This window comes from Cyprinodon tularosa, unplaced genomic scaffold (assembly GCF_016077235.1).
Source record: "Cyprinodon tularosa strain WSP-4 unplaced genomic scaffold, ASM1607723v1 ctg296, whole genome shotgun sequence".
NCBI lineage: Eukaryota > Metazoa > Chordata > Actinopteri > Cyprinodontiformes > Cyprinodontidae > Cyprinodon > Cyprinodon tularosa.
Window position 1 is genome coordinate 223,940 of NW_024039003.1, and position 24,108 is coordinate 248,047.

Sequence of the window (24,108 nt, forward strand, 5' to 3'; positions counted from 1 at the left end):
GTTAATTTATGTTGCCTAACAGAACCTATACAACAGAAAATGTTTGTCTTAACACATAGATTTGTATAGAAGAGGATTAGGGCCACTGAAAAAAAAAAAAATTTAACTGATTTTTAAATTTTATTTCAGTTTAACATGGGAAAAAAGTCAGAATTCTGACTTTTTTATTGTCAGAATTCTGAGATTAAAGTCAGAATACTCAGCAAAAAGTCAGAATTCTCAGCAAAAAGTCAGAATTATGAGAAAAAAGTTAGAATTATGAGATTAAAGTCAGCATTCTGACTTTTTTCCCATACTAAACTGAAATAAAATTTAAAAATCAGTTAACTTTTTTTTTTTTTTTCAGTGGCCCTAATCCTCTTCCGTATTTGCAATTGCAAACTCTACCAAAATTATTTGTAGCCTATGTGGTCGTCCTCACGTTATCTGTCATTGACTTGGGCTACAGTGTAAAACTTTCAGAATCAGAATCAGGTTTATTGCCATTGTTAGTGAAGGAGTTCACAAATTTTTTGTGGTACAATCGTGCAACATGAAACATATAATATGGAATAGGTAAATAAAATTATAAAAATATCTAAAAACTGTGGGTATACGTCATGCAATAAAATAGACTAATGTATACACTTAAGATAAAAAATATGGATACAAAATATAAAAAGTAAAATAGCATCTTACAAGGAGACGACTAGTTTATCTGGTGACCAGTCGGCAAAATGCGTGTTTGGTGCTGCTGAATGAGACATTTTAATGCACAACAAAATGATTCTGCTTGATCTGTATATTACCTGGCTAATGGGGCACAGGAGAAGCAGCCTGTCAGCGACCGTTCCTGCCATCATCTGGGATGCCCTGCGGGCGACCGAGCGAGTTCACGTGACAAAGGAAGAGAGAGAGGCCGGTCGTTTGTGCGCAAGTAGGTCGGTCATTTCGGGGCATTGTTTCAGTCGTTTTTAATGGCTCAGGTTTTCAAAAGATCATTTCAAAACCGACCTCAGTAAAATCTTAATAATATTAATAATAAAAAAAAAAAAAAAAAAAAACGAGTTTCAAAAGGGCATTTTCTTTGATAGAGGGCAAACTTCCTAGTGCTTTAGCACCACCTAGTGTCTATGTGTGCACGCCCCTGTCTCCCAATATATACACCACCTCTGCAGCCATTCAGTGCTGATCTCTTTTTTTTTTTTGTTCCCTTGTCTCTGGCTTCCCTCGTGAGTTTCCCCTGATGTTATCTTCTTTTTGGTTCTCAGTATTTTGAATTTTTGCTCAGTTGCCTCATTAAATTTGCAAGACTTACCTCGGTCCTCAAAAACCTCCACTCAGCCGTGACAGTGTTATCCTTATCTATTTCCACAAACATGGATGTATAATTCATAAAAGCTTGTAAAGCAAGTTATTTTTCCCTTCAGGGGGTTAGCATACGGCACAAGCTTTTTCTTGGTTTCAGATGAGCAATGAGTGTGAGGTCAGTCGTTTTTATCAATGAGGGTTTCAAACATCTTCAGTAAACAGTGTTTTTTGTTTTGTTTCAGGGAATAATGTTTATACTCATAAACAGCTTTACTTTTGATCATGCTGACGTCGTTGGCGCCGTCTCCTACAGCCAGCGTGACGGCCCTCTTGTGCCTCCTCACCAGCTCCACCACCTGAGCTTTCTGCATCGGCGTGACCCGACAGCAAATGACCGTTTTACACAAACAGGCCAAATCCAGCAACGTCTGCTCCAGCTGGGGCTCCAGAGCGTGAGCCTGGCGCGGCCAAACACACACACAACACTCCTGCTTAACATATTGTATCTCTGCAGAGCTGCAGTATCCCTGCTGAGGCAGCACAGCACAACGTAACATTTCCCATCATGCACCTAACCAGAGCTGCAGGGGGTAAGGAAATGGATGTTAATGAAAACTTGTATTACATCTGTCAGGACTCAGCCGCCCAGCAGCTCTCTGCTAATTACACTTTATTTAGCAGCAGGTAAAGACAGATGCAGTATTCAGCAAAAAAACAACAAAACTACTATTTAATGGTTAAAAACCTGCAACACACACAAATAAAGAAAATTAAAAAAGCATTTTAATTATATCTTACCAAGCTGTGGCCATTGATAATTAAGGCATACTCTGCAATGATGGCTTCTTCAAAAACTGAATCTTCTAAAAACATGTCGTCCTTCTCAGCGCCTCCTGTGCTGCTCAGCCGGCTCAGACCGATGACACGCTCCTTAGCATTCCTGCAGAGGGAGGAATGCTGCTAAACATGCATTTTATGCATTTTCAGAGGTTCTGTTGAAAAAAAAAAATACTAGAAATATAGGAAGCAAATCAGGGCTTTGATCTTTTAAGATTATATACCTGATTATAAACCAGATTATAAACCAGATTCATACTGTAGTACTGTGTATTGGTTTTGGCTATTTTTTACGTAACATGACCATTTTTGCAAGATGAAGAAAAAAAAACTTTAACAGAATAACATTCTAGAGAGAATTTCATAAATAGAGTCCTGAATCCACCGCTTTTCTGTGATGCATTCAGATTTCAGAGAATATTTCTCTTTTTATGCTTGCGTTGCCATGGCAATCACTTCTACATCATTTGTTGTCTTGTTTTCACCTGTGATTAGGGTCAAGAGCTCCAATAGTAAAATGTTGTGCAAGCTGCCGTATATTTCAGTGTTATTCCATTTTTTTTTTATGTGGATTTTGGAAAGTCTTGTGTATTAGAAGTTAAACGTCTTCAAAAGCATGAGATGAAGTCCAGTAACCTCAACTTAAGCTGGATAAACGTTAATAGGTGTCACGGTCTTGGTTCTGTTATGTTTTCTTTTGAGTATTCAGTTTAACTTTGCTCCATTTTTCTCTAGTTTTATTGGTTTAATTCTTATTTTGTTGTGTTTTCTGGTTATATTTCAGTTTTCAGGTTTTTATTTGTTGCCCTCTGCTGCCCTCTTGTGTTCTCCTTTTCCCTAGCTCCTCTCCAGTCTGTTCTGTTCACACCTGCTCCCAATCTGCTCGTTAGTCCCCTCTTTGTTCAGTTAGCCATAAATACTCTCCTTGTGCAGTTCCTCAGTGCTGGTTCCTCGTCTAACTTCCTCCAACTCCGTCTCACTGTGTCTTCCTCGTCGTGATTGTTTTCCACTGGAGTCTCCATGGTTTCTGGTTTGTTTTTACTTTTTTCATGCTTGATTTTTGGATTCCTGCCTAAGTTGTCTGTTAACATTTCATTAAATCTACAAGAAGCTCATCCCTGCCTCCCTGCCTCTGCATTTGGGTCCTCAAACCAACAACCAAATCCTGACAATAGGTTTGAGAAGGACAAGTATCTCCCTCAGGGAAACACAGCAACACATTTATTTAACCAACTAAATATAAAATTTTGAGCTAAATATTTATTTAACCAACTAAATATTTAATTTGCAAACTAAATATTTACTTTCGAGCTAAATATTTATTTAATAAACTAAATATTTAATTTGCAAACAAAATATTAAGTTTGGAGCAAAATATTTATTTAATAAACTAAATATTTAATTTGCAAATTAAATATATACTTTCGAGCTAAATATTTATTTAATAAACTAAATATTTAATTTGCAAACAAAATATTAAGTTCGGAGCAAAATGTTTATTTAATAAACTAAATATTTAATTTGCAAACAAAATATTTACTTAAGAGCAAAATATTTATTTAATAAACTAAATATTTAATTTGCAGACTAAATATTTACTTTGGAGCTAAATATTTATTTAATAAACAAAATATTTAATTTGCAAACTAAATATTTACTTTCGAGCTAAATATTTATTTAATAAACTAAATATTTAATTTGCAAACAAAATATTAAGTTTGGAGCTAAATATTTATTTAATAAACTAAATATTTAATTTGCAAACTAAATATTTACTTTTGAGCTTAATATTTATTTAACCAACTAAATATTTACTTAAGAGCAAAATATTTATTTAATAAACTAAATGTTTAACAAAGTAAGAGTTTTATAAATGAATGAATGACATAATGAAAAAATGACTTGGAATAAAATAACCTTATTTTTTCTCTTAAAACACGCTAAATAACCATAAATATTGCTCCTAATTTTTGACTCCTCCACTTTACAAACGGCGCCCTGCGCACAGCAGACCCTCTCCAGGGCTGCTGCTGTGTTTTTTAGCTTGTTGTATAAACATGGCAATTTACCTGAGCTGCTGCTGCACCTCCAGCTGTGTGAGTCCAGAGATAACAAACACCTCATTCATGTCGTCTCGCAGCATGTTGCAGGAATAGCCGATGTTCATCGCCGTCTCTAAGGCAACAGAGCTAATTTTCTGTAACTCTCCACAGATACAGCTATTCATAATCCAGATTTCTTTACTTATTTGCTACCTAGTTTGTCTCCTGTTAGGACCCAAATCTTGATGTCAGCTAGATTCAGGCAGGCGATTGTCTCAGGCACTCCATCTTGAAGTTTATCCTCTATTGCCGTGGCTCCAAGAAGCTTCAACAGAACCAGCAGTCAGTCTGTAGCAGCAGAAGAAGAGTCACTGCTTCAGACTGAAGGATGTCGATTTTACCTTCATGTCCCGCTCAATTTCCTCGTAGAGGACAGCCAGCTGCTCTTCCCGGTTCTCAATCACGGTGCTCACATGGTGCAGCTTCTTCTTCCACGCTTCATAATAGTCTTCACTGAGATCTTTGTATGCGAGAGCTAGCGTCCGAAGCCCTTCTCCTGCAAATTCCTGTCAAGAAATTACATATTCAGCAGTTCTGTAGTAAATGAAAGTTTTTAAAAATCAGTCAGCTTATCTAGCAGAACAAATGCTGCAGTTTTAACAAGCAATCAAAGCTTCAGCATTGCTCTTCTGTAAGATGCTAATGCAATTTGAATACATGCATGTTTTAAAACTATAAAAATTAAACTAAAGCAGATCCAGTTAGTTCAGACTGATAGAGTTGTTCTTAGAGCACAGAGGATGCATCATGTTGAGCTGAACTGTTGTCGAATACGCAGGAATCAGAGTAAACCAGCGGTAGGCAACCTCGGCCCTGGAGTGCCACTCACTGATCTCTGTTTATTCACTGGATTGCTGAAAGCCCCAAAAAAGTGAAGTGAAGTGAAGCCACCATGTTGGTACTCCCCAATCCCACGGAGACACGCAGTAAAATTGCCAATTTATGAAGCATTTGGCTGCAAAAACAAGCAGTTTGCTGGCTACGGAAGAGGATTAGGGCCACACAAAAAAAAAGTTAACTGATTTTTAAATTTTATTTCAGTTTCGTATGGGAAAAAAGTCAGAATTCTGACTTTTTTTCTTAGAATTCTGACTTTAATCTCAGAATTCTGACTGTGCAAACTACCTAATTTACCTGCTCAAATTAAGGGTAAATACACTTAATTTGAGAAATTTTTACTTATTTCTATATAGTTTTTCCAGTGCAGTTATTGATTTCTTGAGATAACGAGATGATTAACATGTATGAGTACTGAAAGAGGGTGGCCAACTGCCCTGGATTCCCGGTCCATCCATGCCTGCAGGGCCCATAGTTGTGCAGCCGCAGTACAGCGTGAGCGTAAATAATCAGTTTCTTAGATTCCTTTTTCTTTTCACTCATTGTCAGGTGGTGGTGGATAATTGGACTGCATGGAATAGAGTAGAAACAAATCTGTTTTTTAATGAAAATCTTGAATCTGGACTCATTTTGGGGGTTAATGCAGCTTATACCTGTTACAGGTGTAACACCGGGGCTGTCCAGAAAACACCAGGCGCTAAGGCGCCGGAGGCATAGGTTTAATTTCTTATGAATCAGAAGTGGAAGCAAATCATCAAACCAACAACGTCGTCTCGTTACCTAAATGTTAACCACAGGATTAATTAAAGAATCACACATAGGCTGCCATGACTTCTCCTCTCTCGCTGTTGTGGTATTGAAGGATTTTATCAGTTTTAACACACAACAATCATCTCATTATGACGAGAAAACGGCTTTCTAAGGAGAAAATAATAATTTCGTTATGACGAGAAAATGGCTTTCGTTATCTTTAGATAATGAAAAAATTAACTTGTTTTCTCGAGAAAACCACCATGAAAAAGTATCGGAGGGACATGGCCGCTCTGGGGTTCCGTAGAATGTCAACCGAAAAGCCCATGAGCTGCAGAGGTTAACAGATCTGGTCGGAAAATCTGCCAACAGCTTTTTTTTTTTTTTTTATGCTGTTGGAAGCTGGAAAAGAATTGAAACTGGAGCCCAGGTTCCCTCTTCAGTGGAAGAGCAACAAAAGTTATTAAGAAAATTAGTTAAATCTTGTTTCCTTTTTCTCTGACTATACAAGTATTTTCCGGGATGAAAAAGTAGAATGATATATATTAAAGTTAGTAGTTTTAATATAACCTTATGTAAAATAGTTCAAAGGATAGAATAACTTTAGTAGAGCTCAGTGTGAATCCTGCAGACTCTTTAAGCAATCAGATAACACTTACGCTGAGGTGTTCTGAGGTAGCGTACATCAGCTCTTCACTGGACGGATCCAGACGGTCAAAGATGATGGTGTCGGCTCCCTTGCAGTACAGTTTAATCTGACCTTTGGGATTTCTTACTAAATCCGCAAACAAAACCAAATAAGAAAACAGTTTGCCTTTGGAGATACCTATGGAGTCAGAAAGGGGTCAGAATGTTTGTAAACCTACTAAATCTTAGTTGAAATTGAAAAAAATTAAAGTTTAAACAGAGAAAATATAAGTTGATATTGAATATTTACCTATAACATTAAATAATAGGAATAAAATCTAAATTCTTTCCTGCAGCTTGAAAAAACTTGAAAAAATTCAGTTTAGTATTTTAATTAAACTTTTTCACATTCTCTGCAGCATTTATTTGCCTTTTTGGCCAAATCCCGTGAAAAATATTGCATTAAAGACATTTACACTGGAACTTTCAATAATAATCATTCCAGGATGAGTTAATATATATAAAAATAAACAGGCAATGTATGACCCTCAAACATTCCCAAATCCGCAAATTAAATTCTGTGTCCGTTCACTGAAAGATGGGATCTGCACCGAGTGGCTCGAGCAACACTGCTAATCAGCAGAGATGGCTAAAGTACTCACTTTCCGTACTTTAGTAAAAGTACAGATACTTGTGTTAAAAAATACTCTGGTAAAAGTGGAAGTACTGATTAAACTTCTTTACTCAAGTAAAAGTAACAAAGTACAGGCTTGTAAATTTACTTAAAGTATAAAAGTAAAAGTAGAAACCACTTTTTTCATGCCGTTGCCTACATTTTAAATGGATGTCTGCCAATAGGACTAGATCTACGTTGTGTTCATTTTCAATCATCTCGTCGTCCATGCTACTATGCTAACGCCACCGCCACCAAGCTGCAATGATTTGCCGCCAATGAATACCGCCGAATCTGTCGATTCATCTTGTAGCGGTGCGTCAAATGCAACGTAGATTCCCATCCAATTAGATTGAATTTGGTATTGATGACGTGAAAAATAATAACGGTAACTCCATTGAAATGATTCAAAACTAAAGTAACGAGCCAATTTTTTAAAATGTAAGGAGTAGAAAGTACAGATATTTGTGTAAAAATGTAAGGAGTAGAAGTAAAAAGTCGCCATAAAAATAAGTAGTAAAGTAAAGTAAAAATATCAGAAAAATCTACTTGAAGACAGTAACGAAGTATTTGTACTTCGTTACTTCCCATCTCTGCTAATCAGGCAAGTTTCATCTTTTTTTACAGACTACTTTGTCACAGTCCTAAATAATGCAACGAAGATTAAAACCTTAATTAGAAAAAATTATAAATATAATTTCCTGTCAGACTGGGGTTAAAATCTGAATCTGAAAAAAGCTGATTTGAAAGTGTAAAAATCTAAAACCGCAAATAAGGACAGAAATAAAAAATAAAGGAAAAAGTGTAATTAAAATACTAATCTGAGTTTAGATTCATTTCTTATTATTCTATGTTTGCTTTTTTTAGTTAGTCATATTTTAAGGTAAAAAAAATTGTAGATTTAGAAGTTTCCAAATATTTTGAACCCTTTCTGACTCCATAGATACCACACACACACAAAAGCAAATCAGATACACTGATCTCATGTCACAGGCAATAAAATACCTAAAATTAGTTTTTCAGGATGCTGAAAATGACTAAAGGACACTGGGGTTATATTGACTTCTAGTGCTATTATACGTAAAGACCTAACCAATGACACTCATTCTCTTGCGCACGTTGTTGAAGTCCAGTATGGCCAGCAGCTCATAGGTGGCGGCTCTTCCCATCTCACATAATGTGATGGTTTCTGGCGTTCGAGCCCGGAAGACAAACCCAAAGTTTCGTGCTGCCGTTACCAACGCTCCCTCATCAGGTGACTGGGCCTGGTACACCAGATTCCCTTCGTTCAAACAGACATATTGATCAGAGAAAAAACGTAAAATAAATCCTCATGGACGGTAAGATCAGGGTGCAGCTTTACCTTCACTCTTCTCCTCGGACATGACGGTGTGGCACAGAGCCAGCAGCCTGAAGAACTCCTGCACTGAAGATTCCTCCCGTTTAACAGCTTCAACCAGGCTGCTGTCGTAAAACTTAAACCCTCCGTCCAAGAGGGGGTTGAAAGAGAAGTCCACGCACGCTGTTTTCTGAGGGAAACGCATTCATTCAATTTATTTCTATAGCGCCAATTCACAACACATTTGATCTCAAGACACTTTCCAGTTCACCAGATCATCCAGTCAGATTGATTCAAAGTTTTCTATCTAAGGAAAACCAGCTGATTGCATCGACTTATTGACTCTTCAGCAATCCCTCACACTAAGCATGCTTGTGTTGTAAATTGGCGCTTCTGTCTCCTTGAACCCCAGTGGGCCTCAGCAGATGGCCGCTCACACTGAGCCTGGTTCTGCTGGAGGTTTCTTCCTGTTCAAAGGGAGTTTTTCCTCTCCACTGTCGCTACAAGCATGCTTAGTGTGAGGGATTGCTGAAGAGTCAATGAGTCGATGCAATCAGCTGGTTTTCCTTAGATAGAAAACTTTGAATCAATCTGACTGGATGATCTGGTGAACTGGAAAGTGACCTGAGATGACATGATGTGAATTGGAGCTATAGAAATAAACTGAATAGAAATTGAATCAAGTCAGGAAGATAAAGAGGATTTTTATTTCATTACTCCCTGCTTCAGGAGGACGGCCTTTATTATGAAGCATCAGAAAATCTAGTTTGTGGAACAGTGTTTCTGACAAGCGTTGTGAACCATGCAGGTGTCTTGGTACAATGATTGGATTTTAAACCATTGCCCACTCTTTAGGTAGGTATTTGTGGATTTCTTTTAACTGTTTAATGTATTTTATGACAAAATGCAGCAAACCAGTGTTCTGTCAGATAGGCATACCTCGTCAGACCAGCATACTCAGAGTCAATATGCATGCGCAAGAGGTCAGATTCGCGTTTATCCCTTTAGTTTTGTATGAAAAATAGACTTTAAACTACCTAAAGGGGCGTGTATCCCTTTAGTCACGTACGGATAAAAACAATTGAAGGTCAGATCGCCATATGCTTAAAAAAATGCCAAGAAGTAAGTAATCAAATTGGTTTTACACCTGTTGAGGTAGTTTAAAGTTTATTTTTCATACAAAACGAAAGAGATAAACTAAAGAGAGGGTTTTGACTATGGGTATGCTGGTCTGACTGGGAATGCTGGTCTGACTGGGTATGCTTATCTGACAGAACACCAGTTCAATAATCCCTATTAAACAGTGATATATAATCAGCCTTAATGATATAATCTAGGGTTTATTATAAGGTCATAAATAAAAAGATTGCTTCATATTTATCTCTTTTGTGATCTGAAGAATAAAACATTTCACCAAGACATTGCAGCCACTTTGAAACATAGCAGTGGCAGTCAATTCAATTTGCATGTTTCCAAGCAGTTTTTTTTACCTTTATGGAATTTCAATATTAGGCATGATGAAACAATTTTTTCCGTATAACAAACCAGAGTATACATAAAAATTTGAATGGCTAAACCATAGGCAGGTTTGGACCATATAGCAAAGAGCAGTGGGAAAATAGCGTGAAACTGATGCTCTGTTCGAAAACCTAGGACGCGTCCTTAGAAGGCCAGATTCGAAGGACGATTACGTCATAGCGCGGCGCCGAGGTCTGGTCGGATTCCAAGACTCCTCCTCATGCGGCCTTAAAATGCGTCCTTCTTTTTGCCCGATTTGAAGGACGGGTCCGATGTATCCTCGCTATCCTTGGTTTACCCAGGATTCATTGCGAGACCAAGCAAGCCGTGATCAGAGGAAAGGTTACTTGGCGCCGAACAGTGGTGAAAATTGGAAGTTCAGTTTAATATAATACAAGTCTGTGAATAGTTCCCTCTGAGATGAATGAAAAATAGTTGTTTTAATGGTTATTGAATCAGATATGTGGCGGTAATGTTTGATTTATCTAAAGGTTTTAATCAGTTACTGTGTAAATCGGTTTGGCTGGAATTTAAGGACATATTCTAATATATCTGCAGGGTGGGGACTATAAATCTGATAGGATTTTTATCTTTCTATTGCTGTTTTGCACAATATGCTTAACTAAGTATTTTTGTTGTTGAATATTAGAGATTTTGCAGATATATTTTTATACATACATTGTTTAGATTTACTTATATCTTTCTACCCCTTTTATAGAATAGAATAGAAAATCCCTTTATTGTCCCACAATGGGCAAATTTACAGCAGCAGAAAGATTATTGAAAATGGTCACACAAATGTGGACTAATGTGGAATAACATAATAGGGAACAGTTAAAATATAAACAATAAAATACTGTAAAGTGTTTTAACAATATAAAACTGGGGAATAAATAACCAATATGCAGCTATGGACATTTTTCCAGTAATGGATATTTGAAAATAGCAGCAACATCAGAGATGTGCAGAATGACAGCAGCAGGTTATTTAACTGACTAAGGTTTCTATCATTACATTTGATTTTATTTGTTCCTGCTCCCGGTGGTTGGAACCTTTATGCCATTCTGGATTCTTGTTAATGTAGTCTTTGTTCACTTTATAATAAAAAATAAATAAATAAACAAACGGTTTTGAATACCTCGGCATTCATTCTTTTCCTGCTTTGTGTGTCAACTTTCACGGTTGCTAAGCAACATAGCCACAGCGGTAAAGCCCGTCGAAGGGTAGACCTGTTCGAATTCACAGCCAAAACTCTTCCGGTCTCCTTATTTTCAAGGACTTCAAAGGATCCAGTCTAGGTAGACCGCGTCCTTGGAGGATGCAGCCCAGGTTTTCGAACAGAGCCTGAGTCTCAGATTTTAGAGCTCTTTAATAGAGCGCTGGGGGAGTGGCGGTCTAGTGGTTAGGGTATAAAGTTTGGAATCCTCCAATATGAGATCAATAATTTCAATTATAATATTTGTAGTGGACGCTAATTCAACTGAATTATTTATATTTTTCTTTATTACATTAATGAATTAATCGTACTCTAAACTCACAGATTTATTAATAAGTTTCACGCCTGCTTAAATAAAGCTTTCGCCTTAATTTGTCTTAGAGAAGGAAACCCAGAAAAAAAAAATGAAATAAAAAGATGAATTCCTTTTTGTTTACCTCTGTAATTTCCACCTTCTCATTGAATTCATTGTAAACATCACCTTGAGGGAAAAAAAAGGAAAATTTAAACACTTTTGCATCTTGTCCAAAAATAAATATTCCCTAACATAACATTTCAGGTTGTCTCTTAACCCCTTCAACCCCCATTGTTGCAAATACGCAACAAGCCCTTCGTATAACGTCCACGGCCATGATGGCGTTCCCTCAGTGCCAGTTATTACACATTCAGTGTGGATCAAGGAACCTTTAACAGGCTCTGGTCTCCAGTTCAACTGGTCCCTGACAGAGAACATTATCATTGACAATTATAAATCTGATCACAAATTTCTATATACCTACATTTCTACTTATTTTTGAAAGAAATAGAAAGTTTAGTAATCTATATAAATATATAGATTTTTTTTTATTTTATTTTTTTATTATTATATATACACTACCATTCAAAAGTTTGGGGACACATAGAAATGTCCTTATTTTTTAAGGAAAAGCACTGTACTTTTCAATGAAGATAACTTTAAACTAGTCTTAACTCTCCGCTCTTTTTGGCCCTCATGTCCCTCCGTCGTCGGACTAAACTCGCCCCCACTTCCTCGCCGCCTCGGCCGTATCTAGACCCACAGTGTGTAGCACAGACCACGCTTCAATATTGAGCATTGATAAAAAATGCAACACACTGCTGTAAGAGTATAACCAGGAAGCGAGGTAGGAGGGCAAAATAGGTTTAGCGCCACCGCAGCACGGGAGGGAGAATTACGCCCAGGAGCAAATGGATAAAAATAGACCGGAGGGAGGAAAAAAACATGATTCGATTCTCTTGCAGACGTATCGATGCATCGGATCGTCGGCTGTTGGATCGATGCATCGATACAAAGCGATTATTATTTACACCCCTAGCTAATACACAACAACAATGAAAACAAAGCAACAGCTGAATTATAAAAATCAGGGGGATTATAGTACAAATCCAGTATTTATACTGCATGAAAAAGACGAGTAACATTTTGTTTTAGTCTTTATTTATCTTCAAATGTTTAATGTTCAAATTCAATGTTAATAAGAGTATTATTTATGCTCAATTGGTCAATGTGATGAAGGATGTGTTGGAAGTTTATTTTTAGGACTCCTTTTTTCATATGTGTGTATATATATATATATATACACTACCGTTCAAAAGTTTGGGGTCACATTGAAATGTCCTTATTTTTGAAGGAAAAGCACTGTACTTTTCAATGAAGATAACTTTAAAGGCACACTATGCAACATTTTTCAGTTAATTAATGTGTTCCATAACGTTTTGGATGATTAAATGAGTCATTTCAGGTTGAACAAAGGTATTCTCGGCCGCCCTGGTGGTCTGTAGGGGGAAAACCGCACTTGCAATTGCAGGAGCACCGACCCGCACCCACAGGCTCAAAAGTCTCGCGAGAGTCGGTCTTGCTTTACGGCGAGAACTGCTACACGCCCCCAGTTAAAAGCACGCTGGTTGCTAGCACAGTGGCGATCTTTGTGCAGCACTGCTTTCACACCGGACACAGCAAAATCACGTCTGCTGCTTCATTTTTACTGCTTGTAAAGTTAGTTCTGACGCGCGGCTGAAGCAGCTTTGCTGCTCTGGCTGCGCGGTGCAAAAGTGTGTCTGACGCGCGTTGGGCGGAGCTTCACTATCCTTTCTCTGCCTTGCAGCTATATTTGCTGTGATCAGTGGGAATAAAGTAGTTTTAATATGTTTTTAAGTGAGAAAATACACCTGAAAACTTCATCAGTGCAGTCAGTTCATCCAGTTTATCATCCTGCCTTCCAATATTTTTTCTGTCGGAGCCGCTCAGACCCCCACATAGCAGCGGTGCGCCGACAGTAGGAACCCCTTCATCAGCAGCCTCTGGCTGGGTTGCCTCCTCGCGGTTCACCGCGGCGGCTGGTAGGTGTTTTTCATCTAAATAATCCAAACTTCAGGCAGCAGGATAATAAAAGTGAACATATTCTGCCGGCAAATTTCTGCATTTTAAGTTAATTTAGGCGTCAATAAACTGTTTAAGAGGAGTGATCATAGCGCTGTGATCATCAGCGCTGTGTCTCTCTCCCTGCCAGCTCCCAGATCAGCTTCTCTGATTGGTTGAGGCGGCGCGTCGAGCAGCAAAAATAAAATTTTTCCATCTCGAGCAGCAGCGCGTTTGCGGCGCGTCACACGCGTCAGATGCTTAAAAGCTCCCGACGCGCTGCTTCAGCTGCTCAGACGCGCTGCGCCTGCTGCTCAAAACGCGCCGCGGGACCTTTTGCTGCGCCTTGACGCGCGTCAACCATTGACTTTGCATGTAAACTCGCTGCTTCTATCGTGCCAGCTGCGTTCGCCTGTCTGCTAAGCTCAAAACAACCGCGCCTGGCTTGACGGAGAAACCAGGAGAACAGCTGAGCATATTTACGACAGTGCACTTTTACTTTCGCCCTCTGGGGGGAAAATCAACACCGGTTGCATAGTGTACCTTTAAACTAGTCTTAACTTTAAAGAAATACACTCTATACATTGCTAATGTGGTAAATGACTATTCTAGCTGCAAATGTCTGTTTTTTGGTGCAATATCTACATAGGTGTATAGAGGCCCATTTCCAGCAACTATCACTCCAGTGTTCTAATGGTACAATGTGTTTGCTCATTGGCTCAGAAGGCTAATTGATGATTATAAAACCCTTGTGCAATCATGTTCACACATCTGAAAACAGTTTAGCTCGTTACAGAAGCTACAAAACTGACCTTCCTTTGAGCAGATTGAGTTTCTGGAGCATCACATTTGTGGGGTCAATTAAACGCTAAAAATGGCCAGAAAAAGAGAAGTTTCATCTGAAACTCAACAGTCTATTCTTGTTCTTAGAAATGAAGGCTATTCCATGCGAGAAATTGCCAAGAAATAGAAGATTTCCTACAACGGTGTGTACTACTCCCTTCAGAGGACAGCACAAACAGGCTCTAACCAGAGTAGAAAAAGAAGTGGGAGGCCACGTTGCACAACTGAGCAAGAAGATAAGTACATTAGAGTCTCTAGTTTGAAAAACAGACGCCTCACAGGTCCCCAACTGGCATCTTCATTAAATAGTACCCGCAGTAGCTATTCCATGCAACAAATTGCTAAGAAATTGAAGATTTCCTCCAACGGTGTGTACTACTCCCTTCAGAGGACAGCACAAACAGGCTACTGCGGGTACTATTTAATGAAGATGCCAGTTGGGGACCTGTGAGGCGTCTGTTTCTCAAACTAGAGACTCTAATGTACTTATCTTCTTGCTCGGTTGTGCAACGCGGCCTCCCACTTCTTTTTCTACTCTGGTTAGAGCCTGTTTGTGCTGTCCTTAGAAGGGAGTAGTACACACCGTTAGAGGAAATCTTCACTTTCCTACAACAGTAGTGTATATAGATATTATATATATCTATTTATAATAAAAAATTATATATATATGTATATATAGATTACAAAACTTTATATTTTATATACACGTATATAAAATTTGGATGTCAAGGGGTTAAAAAACACTACACTAGAATCAATATAGGACACTTTAATCTAACCGTAACAGCTTTTTATTTATTTTTTTTTAATGGAAAAATGGGAAAATGATTTTTTTTTTCCTTGATATCTGGTGAAATATATCTTTCTAATTCTACCGTAGTTTTAGGAACTTTTATGCAATTTTACCTTAATATTACGAACCAAATCAATTTGCTAATTAGTAAAAGAAGCTTTCCTTAAAGCAGTTTTTCTTTAATGTAATATGGAATATATTTAAAGGTGTTTTTTTTTATTTATTCTGTGTGGTTCAGATGCTAAAATAGTGGAAAAATAATAACTTATAATTCATCAATTTTTGAATCCCTTTGATAATTTTGATGTTTCCAATGAGAGGTGGAAGTGAGATCAGAAGTCGTACCGTACGTCCGTCCGTTAATGGAGCACTTGCTGAATACCATGATGTTCTGTGTGAGCGTGCCGGTCTTATCGGAGAAGATGAACTCCACCTGACCGAGCTCTTCGTTCAGAGTGGTGGTGCGAGCCTCAGCCGGGGAATCGGTCTGCGTGAAGTACATCTTCTGGTCCCAGTTAATGAAGAAACTGTGACCAAGTCGCAGGACCTCCACACTAAACGAAGGTGTGAGGAACGTTTCAGAAAATTATGTTCCTTCACAAAGCCACCCTTAAGCTGATAGATAAAATGAAATAAAGACGTTCTTTATTTACCTGACATACAGTGAGATAGGCACAACAGTGTTGAGGATGATGATGTAGGACCAGAAGGTGAGGAAGCCAGAAAAAACGGCACTGCTCTGAAACTCCTCTGATGGTAAGAACACCTGGAACCCTCTGCCGATATAAGTCTCCCAAATGGTGTTTCCGATTGCCAGAATCACTCCCATACAGATGAGGAAGGCAAAAATCTGAAAAAAAAAAAATGGATATCCTGGTCGGTCGTAAAGGCTTTATGAGGAGCTTAAAGACAGAAGTGAATCTAAAATGTTTAATCGGACCATTTGGGTTAAAGTCCAGGGTTACTTTGACATGTTAGGATGATTCTGCTTGGTCAGTTTCAGCTGCTTCTTATCCATCTACTGAGGTGTCAAAGGTGCATTTCTCCAGCAGAAATATAAATCCTGCTGTTTAAAAGCACTTTTGTAGAAGTTAGGGGATCAACTTCAGGTTTTTACTCCAGTAAAAGTGTAAAAGTACTTTTTTTAAAACTACTTTAAGTATAAAAGTAAAAGAAATACATGAGAAATGATTTACTGCACTACCCTATTACACTAATAACACCAAACCAAAATACTGTATAATTGCACCATATATATTTAACGCTTTGAACGTCCATATCAATGCATTTTTTTGCACCATGTTTTTTTCCTCTAACACTGTTTACATTTGATCACTGCTGCACTTAAGAAATGGAAATGTTCTGAATGCTTTACAAAAACGAAATTTCATTTTGTGTACAACTCTGTGTATAAAAAATGACAATTAAAGTTGTCTAAGTCCATTAAAGGAAAATGTTTCTACAATTCTGGATGATAACTTCCCTAGAATTAATTAAGTACACTGGAAAAACAATCTAGAAATAAGTTAAAATTTCCTAAATTAAGTGTATTTACCCTTAATTTGAGTAGGTAAGTTAGATAGTTTGCCAATAGGATGAGTATTTTTACTCTTAAAATAAGATCATTAGATAATATACACTTTAAATAAGAAAACACAATTGCATTGTCTAATTTTAAGCGTAAATTGTCTTGTTCCATTGGCAAAATGTCTCTTTTACCTTTTCAGTTCAAGAACAAATGCACTTATTTTAAGAAAAAATTACTTATCTAGATTTGGATTTTTTTTCCAGTGTAATATAACAAATGGCAGAAGTGTGAAATTTGGTATGTGGGGAGCAACAAGTTGGGGCAGCACCGACTCCAACCACAAAGAAATTAATTGTCTGGATGAAAATAATTACTTTGATGTTTTTGTTGTTTTGGTTTTTTTTTTATACCAAATGACAAAATGAAAATGAGATTAACCCTATAATGCCAAATGTATCATATTTGATACATACGGTTTCTGACATGTTTTGCGTCTGAAACCTTTTGCATAATTTAATGGTAAAAACTTTGCTCAAAATCCTATAGTACACAATCAGATATACCTGATAACAGCCAGTAGAAGACTACACAAAAAATAATTCTGACTTATCGCATAGTAATAAATTATTAATATCAAAAATTTATTTTTGTTTTTTCTTTTTACATATTTTGTTAAAAGGCCAAATAAGGACTTCAAACCAAAAAAAAGTAATTTTCGGTTTTGTTTTATTCTTCGGTCAGGCTTTAAAGGGTTAAATGGGGAAAAAAAGTGAGTCTATTTTTAAAATGTGAGGAGTAGAAAATAAAAAGTTGTCTAATAAACAATGATTCCAGTAAAGTATAGATAACCAACATTTCTTCTTAAGTAAGGTAATGAAGTATTTTGTAATTTGACACCTCTGTTCATCACTAAATAAAAACAAATTTGGCAAAACTTCTTTGGTGCATTTACACTGTCAGCATACAGAGTAAGAGGAAATCTTCAATCCTGAAGTTAAAGTTTCATTTGTGCTTTAGTTGTTCTGCAAATGATTTAAAAACAAGATGGGATGGAAATTTCATTCTCCCAATAAATGCAAGGAAATATCTGTTATTTAACAGCTGTAAAAAATGTATGTTGCATGTGGACTCCAAGATTAAAAAAATAAAATAAAATCTCTTTTCCATCCAACATAGATGTGCAATCTGTAGATATTGGTGTTCTTTTCCCTGTCTGAGAGTCTCACTATAATAGCATGCATCTATGTGCACAGGGAAGCTGCTTGGTGTTCCTTGCTCCTCTTTGAGCATTGGCAGAAAGTGTTACTGTGAAATAATGAAAGCAATGCCAGCAACATGTGGAGAAAGTTAGGTTTAATGCTCGGCCTGAGGGCCACATAGGTTCTTTTTTTATATTTCTATATCTCAGCCAGGATTTAAATTAGCTCCTACATTGAAAATGAACCCCGAAAACCTTTTAAATGATGGTTTTTCAGGGCTTAAAACAAATGAAGAACATGTACAGTAAAAAAAAATCTAAATCTAGATAAGTAATTTTTTTCTTATAATAAGTTCATTTGTTCTTGAATTGAGGAGGTAAAAGAGACATTTTGCCAATGGAACAAGACGATTTACACTTAAAATAAGTAAACACAGTTGCATTGTCTTATTTTAAGTGCATATTATCTAATTATGTTATTTAAAGAGTAAAAATACTCATTCCATTGGCAAATTATCTCATTTCCCTACTCAAATTAAGGGTAAATACATTTTTGAACTGGTATCAAGTACATTTGCCTTGTTTTTAAGCCTGTTGTATGCTTGTTTTGAGCAATAATTGGTTAGAGGACATTTAATTCTAAGCAATAATGACTAATAAATGAGAATAAGAGAAAAAATCTTAACAAGTAAAAGAAGAAATAGATTTTTCTACTTGATTTAAGTTTTTTTGGATGCTTACTACTTAGACATTATGTTCTTGTTTTAAGAAATCTTCCCAAGTCTCATTTGCTTGCTGCACTGGCAGATTATTTAGCTAAAAATAAGCAATTATTCACTTAAAACACTATATTTTTTTTCTTATTTTTTAGAAGGCATTTTTTGTTGTGAAGCTTATGAGAACAAAAAGAAAGAAACTGCTTCTCCTGGAATCATATGAATATACATTTTCAAATGGTGCCAAACTTACAACGACCAATGGTTTGAAAAAATGAACGCCTGTTTCAATTCAAAAAAGTGAATTATAATGAATGTTTTTGAAAAATTACTACACTGGAAACAAGATCTAGAAATACGTAAACATTTCTTAAATTAAGTGTATTTACCCTTAATTTGAGTAGGTAAATGAACTGAGTATTTTTTTAATAAATTCTTACAATAAGATAATTCAATAACATGCACTAGAAATAAGACAATGCAATTGTGTTTTCTTATTTTAAATTAAAATTTGCTTCTACATTTAGATTTTTTCCAGTGTAACTGATCTGGAAGCAATAGCAGCAAAGTGTTTTTAAAAAAATTGTGAGATATTTATCTGTTATTTATCATAGCAAAAATGTTTAAAAGTTAAAAATTATATGTTAAAGTTTTAAAAAAAAGGGTTTATTAAAAATAAGACCAACTTCTTACCCATAATACTAGCGTGTTCATTAGTTTATCAATGCTGGTCCTTTTGAATTTAGTCTTTCCAGAATTCTGCATTAGCTTGGTTTGTAGTCCTGATTAAAGCAAACAAAGACAAAAATTCTCCAAAAAGAACATTTAAGAGCAAAAGCTCCCCAGTATGGAGATAAAAAACCATTAATAATACCAGCAAAGATGACCATTCCAAAGCACCACTCCGTGTTTCTCAGAACGCAACCTCTTAAAAGCATCTTTTCATTATCCAAAGAGTATTTATTATTTCTCCAGTACAACGTTCCTGTGAATTTATCCAGTTTGTTGTTCGGTGGTTCACAAATGACTTCTCCTGAGGAGAGACGACAAAACAAAAGGAAACGATCTGAGCCTAATTTAGCACAATATAAGGCTGCTGGAATATAAAAACACTCGCAGCATCTCACCATCAAACTCCGTTAGTGTTGAAACATTTCCCAAATCTGAGGTCACGCTCAAAGCCTGACGGACTTTCAGATTAGTTTCACTGTTTGGGGAAAAATGATCGAGCATCTGTGAGTTTTCCTTCACCTTCGCATGTCGAGCTCAGCTTTAGTTTAGAAATTAGGGATGCACGATATTGGGATTTTGTCCGATATCCGATATGCCGATATTTTAAAACTCATGTAGCCGATAACCGATATCGATACCGATGTTAAAGCTGGACAAAAATAAGTAGTCATTGAAAATAGCAGTTTTGTTATCCATTTCTGACACTTTGAAAAATAATATACTCAAATATATTTTCATATGCTGATATCAAATTGATTTTTAAAATCTCGTGAAATTTCATGGTTCTGTAACAAACTCTCGTGATATTTTGCAAATTCTTGTGAGATTTTGTTAGTAAAATAGATCGATTCCGCGTCAATATATCAACATATAAAAATATGGCAACATTTGGTGAATTTTCGGGGGATTTCGTAGCATAACGATGACATATAGCAATATTTCATTAGTAAAAGAGATTGATATGGTGTTTTTAAATGGTAATATATCAGCATATGAAGATATTGGGATATTTTAATGGATCAATATTTTTTCCCTCGTCTTTAGAAGTTTTTAAGTCTGTAAAAAAGAGGTTTTTGAGGAAGAAGTAGTATTTTTTTTATTTTTATTTTTTTTTAGACTTTAGAAACTCAGAAGCTGATCAAATATCGGGTTAAATATCGGTGGGGTGGCCGATGTCCGATATTCAGTTTTAAGGCCGATACCGATAGGGGGCCGATTATATCGTGCATCCCTATTAGAAATGAGTCAAAATGTCTTAAATTAAGTGTATTTACCCTTAATTTGAGCAGATAAATAAGATAATTTGCCAATGGAATGAGAATATTTACTGTTAAAATACGGTAATTAGATAACATACACTTGAAATAAGACAATGAAATAGATTTTTTTCTTATTTTAAATGTAAATTGTCTTGTTCCATTGGCAAAGTGTCTCAGTTACCTTCTCAATTCAAGAAAAATGCCCTTATTTTAAGGGAAAATTACTTCTCTAGATTTAGATTTTTTTTCCCAGTGTGCTGTTTATATAAGTAATGCAGAACTCACCCATCCAGCTCTGCAGTCTCGATATAGCACAGGCCATATGGCTCGCTGCTACACAGGAGGAGGATGTCTGCCTGTGTGTAGATGCAAAGGAAACAAGTGATGAAACAAGACAGTAAGTTAATCTGTGTAACAGAAGCTGCAGCAATGCTCCCATTTTCAAATCTATTATAGTTTTTAATGACTGGAGAAACAAGCAGACCAAATAACAGGCAACTAAATAACAACAAAAATGCAGAAAAAATAAGGAAGATCCAGAGTAACCAGGTTTGAAATACATTTTGCAGTTAGTTGTGCCTTAAAACAGTATTTATACCACTTAACTTTTACATTTTCTTTTTTAAAAGTAGGGACGCAAACAAGTTTTTTTGATACTTTGGGATTAAAATACGATGCCAAGAAAGTGAAGTTTTTAAAAAAAACTCAGGGATGTCCGCACAAAGGAGGCTAAATACAAATGGACTGCAAATGTTTCCGATTTTATTTAAAGTCGAAAATTCATCTGTCATTTCTCAAATTAAGGCTTAATATACTTAATTTAAGATTCTTTTTTTACTAATCTCTAGATAGTTTTTGCAGTTTATACTTCTACTTAAGTAACCAATGTGTGTACTTTTGACACCACTGGTCAGTATAATGGAGGTTAAATGGAAACGGATTTTATTTAAAGTGTAAAACCCATCTGTCATTTTTCTAGAACACCACCCCCATACTTTAAGATGTTCTTTTAATCCTTTACATAACATCTCAATAAAAAGATGAGAAAAGTTTTTTATAAAGGAGAAGTCCAGTCAGCAGGAATAATCAATGGATCATTATATTTATTATTCCATAAAAGTTTAAAAACAATCCACTGGATTTGGTTTCCAGGGTTTGAAGACGTTTCACTTCCCCTCCAGGAAGTTTTCTCAATTCAAATGACTCTTTGAATTTAGAAAGCTTCACTTTTACTTCAGTAAAGAATTCAAGTTGATACCTTAACCTTTACCAGAGTGTTTTTAAACTGCAGTATCTACACAGCAAATTTAAATCTAAATAAGTCACTTTTATTTAAAATAACTGCATTTTTTTCTTGAATTGAGGAGGTAAGTGAGACACTTTGCCAATGGAACAAGACAATTTACATTTAAAATAACAAAAAATAACAATGTTATTGTCTTATTGCAAGTGCATATTATCTATTATCTTATTTTAAGAGTAAATATACTAATTCCTAAAGAAATACACTGTAAAAATGTAAATCTTAAGTAATTTTTTCTTAAAATAAGTGCATGTATTCTTGGATTGAGGAGGTAAGTGAGAAACTTTGCCAATGGAACAAGGTCATTTACCTTTAAAATAAGAAAAAACAACTGCATTGTCTTATTTCAAGTGCATTTTATCTAATTATCTTATTTTAAGAGTAAAATAGTCATTCCATTGGCAAATCCTCTTACTTACCTGCTAAAATTAAGGGTAAATACACTTAATTTAAGATATTTTTACTTATTTTTAGATTATTTTTGCAGTGTAATTGGCAAATCTTATTATTTACCTGCTCAAATTAAGGCTAAATATACTTAATTTAAGATTTTTTTTTAACTAATTTCTAGATAGTTTTTGCACTGCAAAAACAATCTAGAAATAAGTAAAAATTTCTTAAATTAAGTGTATTTATCCTTATTCTAAGTAGGTAAATAAGATTATTTTCCAATGGAATGAGTATTTTTACTCTTAAAATAAGATAATTAGAGAATATGCACTTAAAATAAGACAATGCAATTGTGTTTTCTTATTTTAAGTGTAAATTGTCTTGTTCCATTGGCAAAATGTCTTTTTTATCTCCTCAATCCAAGAACAAATGCACTTATTTTAAGAAAAAATGATTTAGATTTTTTGCAGTGATGCAACGTCCAATGCACTGCAAAAAATTCAAATCTCAATAAGTGATTTTTTTCTTTAAAAAAGTGCATTTTTTGCTTGAATTAAGGAAGTAAGTGAGACACTTTGCCAATGGAACAAGAACATTTACATTTAAAATAGGAAAAAACAATTATATTGCCTTATTACACGTGCATTTCAATCTGAAAAACTCACACAGAGAGAAAAGATAATTAGAAGAATTTATTGATAAGAAAGTATAGTCTTTGGCGCTCAGACCTCGGCAGGAACATTCATGCTGAATTATGCTTTAACATGCATGAGTAGATGAATGTGAATAGGGATGTTCCCCCCGGGCCTGAAACTGGTGGTGGTTTAATCCGAGCTGGTTGACAAGGTGATCTGCTGGGCAGAATTGTGGGACTAGAAGACTGAGGGAGCTGACGCCGGGGCTTCACTCAGACTCGGGATATAGAGGTCCTGCTCGGTGATGCAGGTACCGTGAAGTGTCCATGATGAGCAAGCATGAAGCGACAGTGGAGAGGAAAAACTCCCCTTTGGGAAGAAACCTCTGGCAGAACCGGGCTCAACATGGTGGTCTTCTGCCGGACCAATGCGATGAGACGAGGGATGGTGACAACTGGGATTAATACTCTCTGATGAGGTTGAGGTGAAGTCGTGTCATGGAGGACGATTCAGCTGCGATGGCGGAGAAGGGGATGGAGGTGGGTGAATTGTCGTCTGGATCGAAATCCGACATTGCGATTGCAGGATAGCGGCTGTGGTGAGATTTGAGGGAGTTTATAAAGTGGAAGCAGGACGCTGATTGGGCTTCGTGGTGGAGTAGTTCAAAGCTGATTGGCTCGCTTCGGAGACGGATCGGCTTCTGATGATGTGAGGTAAGTCAGAGTTTCTTCAATTGAACTTTCGCTAGAGCTTCATTTCAATCTGAAAAACTCACACAGAGAGAAAAGATAATTAGAAGAATTTATTGATAAGAAAGTATAGTCTTTGGCGCTCAGACCTCGGCAGGAACATTCATGCTGAATTATGCTTTAACATGCATGAGTAGATGAATGTGAATAGGGATGTTCCCCCAAAAAGCCGAGGTCGAGGCCGGAGAGTCCGTATGCTCGTAGGGCATACGCTAGGGACAGAATAAAGAATGCGTAATGAAATGCTGAGAAGGTTTGCAAACAACTTACCGAGCCAGGTTGTTGATGAGGATGGCGACCACGGTTGACGCCGAGAACTTACCGATGATGATTTACCCATGATGATGATGAACCCATGATGATGATGAACCCATGATGATTTACCCATGATGATTT

General features: G+C 36.3%; 1 protein-coding gene across 1 annotated transcript in view; it reads right to left on the reverse strand.

Annotated features, from left to right (window-relative positions):
- atp8b4 (ATPase phospholipid transporting 8B4) overlaps positions 1 to 24,108 on the reverse strand; it is a 55,619-nt gene that overhangs the window by 17,772 nt on the left and 13,739 nt on the right. The window contains exons 8-22 of the mRNA XM_038291165.1: positions 20,921 to 20,991; positions 19,772 to 19,851; positions 19,519 to 19,677; positions 19,338 to 19,426; positions 15,856 to 16,052; positions 15,548 to 15,756; positions 11,627 to 11,670; positions 8,480 to 8,645; positions 8,210 to 8,398; positions 6,476 to 6,591; positions 4,571 to 4,735; positions 4,383 to 4,494; positions 4,197 to 4,302; positions 2,089 to 2,230; positions 1,565 to 1,748 (exon numbers count right to left, since the gene is read on the reverse strand). Of these exons, the coding sequence (XP_038147093.1) occupies positions 1,565 to 1,748; positions 2,089 to 2,230; positions 4,197 to 4,302; positions 4,383 to 4,494; positions 4,571 to 4,735; positions 6,476 to 6,591; positions 8,210 to 8,398; positions 8,480 to 8,645; positions 11,627 to 11,670; positions 15,548 to 15,756; positions 15,856 to 16,052; positions 19,338 to 19,426; positions 19,519 to 19,677; positions 19,772 to 19,851; positions 20,921 to 20,991 (2,029 nt within the window). The remainder of the gene's footprint in view (positions 1 to 1,564; positions 1,749 to 2,088; positions 2,231 to 4,196; positions 4,303 to 4,382; positions 4,495 to 4,570; positions 4,736 to 6,475; positions 6,592 to 8,209; positions 8,399 to 8,479; positions 8,646 to 11,626; positions 11,671 to 15,547; positions 15,757 to 15,855; positions 16,053 to 19,337; positions 19,427 to 19,518; positions 19,678 to 19,771; positions 19,852 to 20,920; positions 20,992 to 24,108) is intronic.